The sequence below is a fragment of the Pavona decussata genome, unplaced genomic scaffold (assembly GCF_977016875.1).
Source record: "Pavona decussata unplaced genomic scaffold, jaPavDecu1.1 SCAFFOLD_52, whole genome shotgun sequence".
Taxonomy (NCBI): Eukaryota; Metazoa; Cnidaria; class Anthozoa; order Scleractinia; family Agariciidae; genus Pavona; species Pavona decussata.
The window spans coordinates 562,501-572,500 of NW_028145474.1; the positions used below are offsets into that span (position 1 = coordinate 562,501).

General features: G+C 39.7%; 1 protein-coding gene across 1 annotated transcript in view; it reads left to right on the forward strand.

Annotated features, from left to right (window-relative positions):
• Positions 1 to 10,000, forward strand: part of LOC146480768 (uncharacterized) — a 12,016-nt gene that overhangs the window by 1,926 nt on the left and 90 nt on the right. The window contains exons 3-9 of the mRNA XM_085109072.1: positions 586 to 774; positions 1,717 to 1,959; positions 2,516 to 2,701; positions 5,496 to 5,759; positions 7,549 to 7,706; positions 7,971 to 8,199; positions 8,315 to 10,000. The exon at positions 8,315 to 10,000 is cut by the window's right edge and continues 90 nt beyond it. Coding sequence (XP_084965198.1) covers positions 586 to 774; positions 1,717 to 1,959; positions 2,516 to 2,701; positions 5,496 to 5,759; positions 7,549 to 7,706; positions 7,971 to 8,199; positions 8,315 to 8,589 — 1,544 coding nt within the window. The 3' untranslated portion in view covers positions 8,590 to 10,000. The remainder of the gene's footprint in view (positions 1 to 585; positions 775 to 1,716; positions 1,960 to 2,515; positions 2,702 to 5,495; positions 5,760 to 7,548; positions 7,707 to 7,970; positions 8,200 to 8,314) is intronic.

Sequence of the window (10,000 nt, forward strand, 5' to 3'; positions counted from 1 at the left end):
CAAATCCAGACCTTCAGGTATAACTTGGGCACTCTCTCGAACGCTGGACACGCTTCTTTTGGTGAAACGAAATATCTCGCCAATTCGACCCCGGGCCGCTGTTTCGATTCAAAAATAAAGGGGGAAGGGCAGGGAATTCCGGGCTGCTAGGTGGATGCAAAATACTGACGGCAGACTGATCCCAACGGCGGAGGTAACGAGCTTCATAGAACAGATATATTTATTAAAAAAAAAAAAATTGCCCGATATTTCGGTTTACAATAGAAACCTTCCTCGGGGGCGGAACGAAAAAGAAAAGTGAGAAACATAAAAGGATCGTTACAAATGAAGATTTAAAATATAAAATGCGTGACAATGACATTCTAAGCGAATGCCGGAATAAACTCTATAATAGATTAGCATCTCATTTAAGGGGGGTATGAATACCCCTTGGTTTGGCTTTCTGCTACAGACACAGGGTAAAGCACTAAGCCACCAACTGTGTTTATGCTTGCTGTAGGCTTCCGAAACGTGTACTCTGACTTTTACCCTTGCCTCTTGTGGTACCATGTTCGTCCTCAGTATAAATCCTCCCGTTTTCTTCAGGGAACAGTCTTGAGAATCAAGGCAATTCTAATCAGAAGTGTGGTGGCTCATACGTCATGACCGCAGCACAAGCTGCAAAATCCTTCTACTGTTATCCGGGCATCCGAGGACAATACGTGAACATCCGGGTCCCAGGCGAAAACAAGAAGTTGGAAATCTGTGAAGTGCTGGTAAACCCTAACCCTACAGGTGAGAAGAATGTATCTCAAATAATTAGAGTTACTTATTTGATTTATAATGATAACAATTATCTATAATAATAAGATCTTAAGAATCCAAACTGTCTATAGTCAAAGCAAAGATATTATATTTTTAGGCCTGCATTCAGAAGAAAGGACTGAACAAAACCAAATAAGCAAACTTGAATTTGTTCGCGTTTGACATTAATATGACATCATAATACTCTCCCGCTCTTGGTACAAACGTAACAGCGATTTGAGGCTAAATTGAACTAAGAACAAGGGTCGTATATAATTTAGTGGTCTTGGGCTCACAGGCTCGCCATTGCACTGATTGCCGTAGACCCAAGCTATTGTCGGCCATTGTGTTCTTCAGTTTGACAGCAGAGGAACAACTATAGAAAAGAGGACCACTTTTAGAACAGTGTTAGGCCTAAAGTCGCCCTTAACACCTTCAGGTAGTTCAGTTGGCAAACCATAAGATACGAGGTCTACTAAAACTGTTCCAAAAAAAGTTCGCTGCTATGTTAATTTCAGAGTCTTCAGGGAATTTTTTCAGTCAATGGCACCGTATATTCTACTTGCGCGCTATTCTGTCGAATAATCCTGAAGGGTATATGAAAGAGTTCGGGGTATAGCGTTAGATACTAGTTAATCGGTTTTTTGTGACGTGATATACAATATCCAATGAGACCACACGGATATTAAAAGGTTAGTTATTACAGAATTAAACTGATCCGAGCGTACCGCGGCGTTTGCTCATCAATGGTCTCAATGCTGCTTCAAATGTTCTGTGCGTTCTATACAATGAAAGTAGCTTACTATGTCCCGGCGATGGTTTTCACCTTGTACACGTTAATTTTGAGAAATTAATTAAAACTGACGCAATTATATCAAGACGTTCTCGATCCAGTGGCAATTTGCTCTCATTACATTGATTTTGCATCTTTAGAAAACCTTGTTCTCAAAATGTCCACGTCTCAATCGTCAGTGCAAGGGGGAGGTGCTTCTGGAAGGGCGGTGGACGGGAATTCTGATGGAAACTATGGCCGAAAAACTTGCACACACACAATTGCTCGTTCGACAAATCCCTGGTGGCGGGCAGACATGGGATCCAGTCATTCCGTCTCGGAAGTGTTTTTGGTAAACAGAATCTCTCTTCGTGAAAGACTTGTCAACATAGAAATACGAGTTGGTAAGAAAGTAACATTGACAATGACCATAACAATAAAAGCGGCAGAAGCTAATAACAGAAGCAGTGTATGTTATGGCAGTAAAAGTAACAGCAGCAGCAGCAGTAGTAGTAGTGATAGTTGTAGTAGTAGCAGTAGTAGTAGTAGTAGTAGCAGCAGCAGCAGCAGCAGCAGCAGCAGCAGCAGCAGCAGCAGCAGCAGCAGCAGCAGCAGCAGCAGTAGTAGTAGTAGTAGTAGTAGTAGTAGTAGTAGTAGTAGTAGTAGTAGTAGTAGTAGTAGTAGTAGTAGTAGTAGTATGTTTTTCAGTTTAATGGCACAATATATAAATATAACGTACTGGAAAGTGCCTTAACGATGATCTGTAAAATAGCAAAAGCCTTTTTCAAAGACAGATCACTTACTAACTAACCTTTGATTTGAAACACACTATATATACAAGAGACAATGACAGCATTTAATGAGTCATACAATATAAAATACTACTATAACAGATGTGCTAACATTTGATTTAGAATGGGCCCCCAAAGGCAGGGAGTTTAATTCTTCGTTTTCTTCAAGGTGATAGTCTGGCAGACAATGGTACTGCCAATCCTCGATGTGGTGAACGCTATTCTATGGCCACCTTAGCTAAAGCCTCGTTTTACTGCAAGCCGAGGAAGACTGGACGATACTTGAATATCAGGCTTGTGGGATACAGCATGACATTTACGTTATGTGAAGTAGAGGTTTACTCCGAGAGCAGAGGTGTGTTCCTTTTAAACTTTCGGGATTTTTTTCCCATGATTGCAGTTATGTGCCGCAATGAATGAATGAACTTGTCAACGTTGTGTCTTGTTTTTTGTGTCGGTTTTTTTTTCTTCGCCATCCACCTGAGATTGATCAGAGAAGAAGCTAGTTATTACTAAGTTCCACCGTCATTAAAAACTGATTTAACCGGTCTAAACCAGGATTACTGTCAACTCTGAACTGAATCCGGCAATTTATACATTGTTTGTAACTTGCCACCCCCTCCCCCCTCCCATTTTGTTCTGGTCTTTTCTTTAAACTATGCCGTAAAATTGGAATTGAAACCCGTGAGAAATAGAAACGGTTGCATAGGTTACAGCGGGATATAACTTCCACATTTCGTATTTGCAAAAAGTTGCTTTTATTTAGCAGAATGTTCACTTGACAACATTTTTATTTTTGGTTGAAACGAGGATTCGAATAGGTCTGCATCAAACACAATCCTTGATGTTATTTTAGAGGAATGAAAGGGTTAATAACTGCGTTGGTTTTTTTGGGTTCAACAACGCTTCGAACAAGGAAAAAAGTATTGCACAAGCTACAATATCATTTTTGGGGAGAGATGACTCGCGAAAACCAAAGAGAAATTAAGAAATGGGTTGACTTTCTGCAGTTGGATGCCATGGGAAATATCATGTAGGAAGATTGTGAGTCGTGGGAGAATCGTGGAGCACAATGTCGGTCGCTAATGTTTCAACGCATCCGTCTTACGCACAATGGCAGTAGCATTCGCTGATTTGTAAAAACTAGATGCCGCTATTTCTTTTACTGTTACACACAGATAATAACATACGAAAACATGGAGATGCTATCAAGTGCAACCGGTAGATGCGCCTCACAAAAGTAAACTTGCAAAAAGCGCATCACTTTTCTTTTAATAGAAATTAGAGTTTTGTAATAAACCATATTCGTAATTTCGGTACTGAACATAGTTAGTTAGTTAGTTCTCTCCGCGCCATGAGGCGCATAAGGCTGCAACTTTCGTTTTCCAACCAGTCCTGTCTTTTGCTGCAGTCCTGGCTTCAGCCCAGCTGGTCCACCTTTCTTGTCTGCACTGTCCATCGTATCTCACTTAGTCCCAACAGATCAAGTCTGTACCTTTCCATCTCTCGTGCTATTTGCGCTGCTTTTCCAACTGTGTACATTGTTCGTACGTTCCAGCATCCCACACGCATTCTTGATTTTGGCGTTGCCAATGACCTTGTCGGTCTGTGGGCTTCCCGTAGGCTTTCACCCATTGACGTCATGGTGTGTCCGGTTGTGCCTCCGTCCACGGCCACAGCTTCACCATTGCTAATTAGTACTTGAGAAATTGCAGTTTCGGTAATCTTCTGTTTTTTTCCGGGGGCAAGTGATTGGCCTACCGCCCAACCCCCATGACCTGGAGGGCCGGTGGTTTTCTGTCAGGGTTTTCCTTCCCTTAGGGGTATTATGGCTCCCCAGTTGGTGCTGCTTTAGTCTGGACCCTCATCGCGCAGACCAATCCGGCATGGTTAGACCTGCCAGGAGCACAAGGCTCCCGCCGGCATAGCCCTGGGGTCGTAAGGTCACGCAAGCTTTCCCGCCACGACAAGGCACACCACCAGGGGGAAGACTGAACATGGTGGCTCAATATATCTATGGAGAAGGTTGTTTTTATCAGTGGATGCTCTTGTGGGGGAATATATTTAGAAAAAAATATTTACATGTGAAAAGATCCCCCGCTGAAGGAGCACTGCCGTGGCGATTTTACTGTATTTTGGTCAAAACTGCTCAAGGTTTGACAAAGAACTTGTTTTATAACATGAAATCGGTCTTACAACACAGGGTAGAAAATATTAAGAGTTTCCTCCTTGGAAGAGCAAAGTATAATACGTTTTTAGCGACTTGCCTACAATACACAGGAAAAACTTGAAAAAATTGGCCAATTTTTTCAAGTTGCAAACCGCTTCCATCCTAGCGATCTGCAGCCAAACATAATTAACAGTAGTTTCTGTGCACTAGAAGGATTATTGTTAAAAAATATGAACCATTATTTTGACGATTCCATTGAAGCAAATACATTTTTTGGTTATTCATTGTCACACTAAAAACAGGTGACACTGCCCCTTTAAGCCTCCTGCGCAAGTTCGTTCCTGTTCAATACCGAGAATGCGGTTTATTTTCGGACTTCTTTTTCGGTCTATTTTCGGCCTTCTTCTTCGATTTATTTTCGGAATTCTTCTTAGGTCTATTTTCGGACTACTTCTTCGGTTTATTTTCGGACTTCTCCTTAAACTTTTTACGGACTTCTTCCTCGATTTCTTTTCGGACTTCTTCTTGGGTTGATTTTCGGACTTCTTCTTCGGTCTATTTTCGGACTTCTTCGGTTTATTTTCGGACTTCTTCTTCGCTCTATTTTCGGACGTCTTCTTCGGTCTATTTTGGAACTTCTTCGTTCCACTTAGTTGTTTTGGCAGCATCCTCTCCATCCCTCTTTCTTCTTCATATCGTGCTAAGCGGTCTTCGCCAACCAAATGTCGGTCAGCTTAGCCTTCTTCTGCTCCGTTTTGCTCAGGGTCTTTATCCCTCAAGTTTGGTAAGCTCTCAACTTCCAACTGATTGCTGGAGTGCAACTGAATGTTTGCTATAAGACAAAAAATTAAATGGCCAACAATTTTGGGAGCCGGGAGGGTGTATGGGGACTAATCTGGCTGATTATTCTGTTACAAGGTTTTCGAAAGCCAGACCAAAGTAACAGAAAAGTAATGTCAATTTTTTTTGCTCTTTGCAGCTTTCCTCAAGAACAAACCAAACATTCCAACTACAAAAGACGTTTATGACGGAGCTAAGGTTAGCCTGTTTTGCCCAGAGCCTTTCGGATATCCTGAACCGTTCGTAGCCTGGGTCAAAGATGGCGTCGTCCTAAAGAACAGCTCGTCGGGCCGGTTCTTGAATCTGACAGCTGTCAATCAAACTTATGACGGCTCGGCAATCGACTGCATAGCCAGTAACAAACATGGCGCTGATTATCACCAATTTATATTGAAAGTGAAAAGTGAGTAATGGATAAAGTCAATTCCATATTTTGAATCCACTGTTAGAGAATTGATAAACGCTTTGGGTTAGTCGGTAATACCATGTGACTCATTGTGCCACAACGATAAGTCGATTAATTATGATCGTTTCAAATTAGCATAAACATTCTAATTAAATATATACATTTTTCATCATCGCTCTATTTTCTGACCCCAAAATAGGATTGCACTGTCTCAATAACGCTTCCCCCCTTTCACATACCAATATGGATCACCATCGCTAAAACAGGTGTTAGTTTATCGCCGTCTGCCTTCAGTATCATTTGTTATACAGTATATAATCAACAAACTAAGGCAGCAAAATAGACAAATGATTACAATTATACCTCACATAAATGATGATAACATTTGCTTTCACTTCTATTCTCTATCACTACGCTCAGCCGAATAGAAATCATTTCTAATGTAAGTGGAATGAGTAATGAACACAACAGTAGTGGAGGGAGCCGCCAGTAATTATCGTTTATTACAATAGTACAGTGCCAAGATACAAGCAAAGACAAAACACAGTCCATATAAAATATACAATTACAAAACAAAATATAAATGCTGAACAGTACAATAACAAAAAATACAACTCAGCGAAACATTTTCGAAGTAGGAAATAGAAAAAATGTCTAGACAAGGCTAGAACTTTACTCTAAATGATAACTAGTAACAACTATATACGGAAAAATTAGCCTCGAGAAAAACTGGTCGGCGTCAAGTGGTGTGATATGCGCAAGGAGTGGTTTATAAAGGCGCATGAAACCCCTAATGGGAATAGAAACAATACAACCAAATTAACAACCAAAAGAAATACATTTTTTTTTTTATCATTACTTGAAACAAACTAAGGTTGACTAAGAATAAGTGGAACAGCTGTTAGAAAGTTGGGAAGATATTTCTGCAAACTTTCGCTGATACCTGACAATTTAAGAGCCATTTTGTATTCCAGTAACTCCGACAACCTCTTAATCACATCTCTTGTCATCATTGCACACATTCGTATTTAGGAATAGAGTTGATCGAAAGCACCCTAAATTCATCCATGCCAAACTGGCTTCAGTTTTATTAAAATTATTTGTCAAGGTTGGAGATAAAAAGCGGCTGGTTCCATAGAGGCAGAATAAAAAAAGGCTATTTTGCCTTCATACGCATACGTAATAAAATGGTGACAAGTGAAATTAGGAAATAATTTCACGCTCGTTTTGTAAAAATTCCCATAATTTCCCGAGCCTTTAGGGGAGGGGAAGTATTAGAATTTTGACAAAACGCAAGTGAAATTATATCCTAACTTCCTTTTAATATCATGGGTGACAAATCATGGGACGCTCACAATCATGGTCGGTTCCGTCTTGTTTACACACGCAGACAAAAAAACCGCTCGAGTACTTTATTCAACTGCTCAGGACGAAACGTCGCAGGGTTTTTCTCAGGGCCACTTTCATCACACCAGTTCTTAAAAACCGTCACCCAGTTAATTGTGCTCTTTCGCGTATTTAGGTTTTTCCGCAGCGTCTTTTAATGCCGTAACTTCTTTCATTCGTAACATCTTTAAACCTGGACGCCATCTTGGCACTGAGATACAGGAAACGTTGCCATAGCGATTTTGTAATTTCACATGTGAAATTATAAATTAACGCTGAAATTTCGCGCCGAAATCAAGGAGTCATTTGTCACCCATGATAATATTAATGTAATTTGCTCCAGTTATTAAAACATTTAGCCCCAGTAGCTGTTAATAGCGTTTTATATTTATTAAACAAGGTACAAAGTCCATGTGCACCGAGTTCAAGGACATAGCCAACGATGGAAGATCGATATTTCATATAGCAAGCAACGAAGAGTCCGCACAAAATGACGGCCACATCAATTTAAACTACTGGTATCGCTTTGTTGAACAAGGGACCAAAAAACCCATGAAGGTTTGTTGTTTTTTAACAAAAGCAAAAGTGATCTGACTGGTCAAAATGCATTACTGATAATAACTTAGTAACATGTTAGGAAACCAGAACTGGTATGCTGAAATCTCGAATACAGATGCCAGGTGCGACTTTTGCAGCACAGGCGAAAAAGTTAGTAGTTATGCTATTCTGTTAACACAATCACTGACCTCTTTTTCGCTAAGTGAATTTGAATTCTCTTTTGTTTTTTCAACTTTCTGATCTTTAACTTGATTCTCTCATCAGTTACCAGACTCCTTCCCAGATCCTTGGGCTTGTAGTACCCAGGCTCCTGGTTGGCTTCGTGGAGGACATCCTTCTATGAAAGATAACGTTGTGTTGCGAGAGATATGCTTTCATTGGAATGGCAAAAACTGCTTTGTTAAAGTGCAGGCCCAAGTCAGGCGTTGCTATGGATACTATGTGTACAAGCTGCAGCCGACTTCTTTTGCAGTGAAAGCAAGATATTGCACAGGTAGATAAAAGCAAGTTTAACGAAGCAATATTCCCTCATTTATTAGAAAAATTAACTCCGAATGGATTATCAACAACTATTTTGTGACTTCTTTCTGTTCGCTTCAATTTTCTAGAACAAGAAGCAACAGACTTCAAAGATGTCATTTTTAAGCAAGTTACGTCACACAACGGAAACCGGTACGCACTAGGAGGTCACGTGATTGCTTTAGAACGTCACGTGAGTGACGCCTGGAAGTGCATGGTTTACTGCCTCACGGATAATACATGCGTATCATTTAACTACAACATCAACAGCAAAGCTTGTCACCTTAACAGTGGCACAGGATCATATGACCTCAATGGCTTTGAAGAGCGACCTGGTAACGAGTACTACGAGAAGGTCGACTGATCTCGTGATAGCAGCAAAACCTTGACTTAGTAGCCGTTTCAGTGCTGTAAACATATCAATCTCGTACCTCGAGTCTTCGGTCCTTACTGCGCACGCTTGACGCTCGCTTTTCGACCGCTGACCAAAGGAAACGAAGATTCTGGGTACGAGATTGTAAACATAAGTAACATATAATAAGAGCGTTCATAATTTCGTTTGTCCATTACTATAACAGTCAACTCTTTCCAGTTGTTTGAAGGCGGGTAGGAAGGGAGGTCAAGGAATAAATAACAGGACCTCTTTTGATAACAGTGTTTGGTACACTGACTGAGTTATCCTGCATAAATATTATTGTATTATTAATATTATTGTATTAGTATTGTTAATATTATTATTATTATTATTAATTTCAATAAAACTGTAACTGAGGAATAGCGTTCGGTGCATGCGCAGTTTTGGAATCATCCAAGTTAACTGAAATCTGTAAAGCCGTTTAATAACAAAACAAGTTTTTTGAGTTGAGTATCCACGGCTGTAAAAGTTGTCGAAGTTAGCTAAATCATAGCGACCAATTGTGTATCCTGTATCAATTTCTTACTGTGTTTTGTCACAAACTACAAACAAGGGAATTAAAAGCCATGATGTTTAATATATAAAATGAACAATGTAGTGGAAGAAGAGAGAAGAAGTGCCGTTGACTGTTTTGTGTTTTATAGTTGTATGTAGGTAAGAAAGCTGAATTGGCACAAATGTTTTGTGTGATTCTGTCAGGTTAACATGATAACTGTTAAACCATAAAATACCCCGCTCTTTTTCAAGTTAAAATTTTCAACATTGTTTGTTATAAATTTGCTCTTTATTCGGGTTACTTTAATCTTAAAAAAAAAACTCATTAATAAGTCATAAGCCCATTGACGTATCAAATGGTCGATAATACATCACGTGGAGTTACTTTCTATCGATAAACCTCCTCCTTATTAGTATGCGGTGTTTTATCAGCTGATAAAACACTCTTCATTAGTATGTGGTGTTTTTCTCGTATTCTTATTTCCAACGTTCAATAAAAGCATAATTCTTATGAACTCTATTGACACACGTTAAAACGATAAAACACTTCTGCTCGTTTTTTAAACATTACATAAAAACTACAGGTATGCTATGTAGAATTCGCTTCCATAACAGTTAAACACTCTTGAAAATCTCATGCTATAGTTTAACTTACGGCTCTTCCTGCACTTGGAAAATACGCTCAGTCTAGGCAGATAATTACCTCACGAGGCTGATTAAAAAAGTTACATTACAAAAGAAGCGCTTCGAGTCATAACATTCTTGTCATATACCGCAAAATATTTTCCCCTTCTATTAAAAAGGCGGGTGTCTTAAATATTCACCAAATTAATGACCTACGAATTGGTTATTTCGCTGTTAGTGC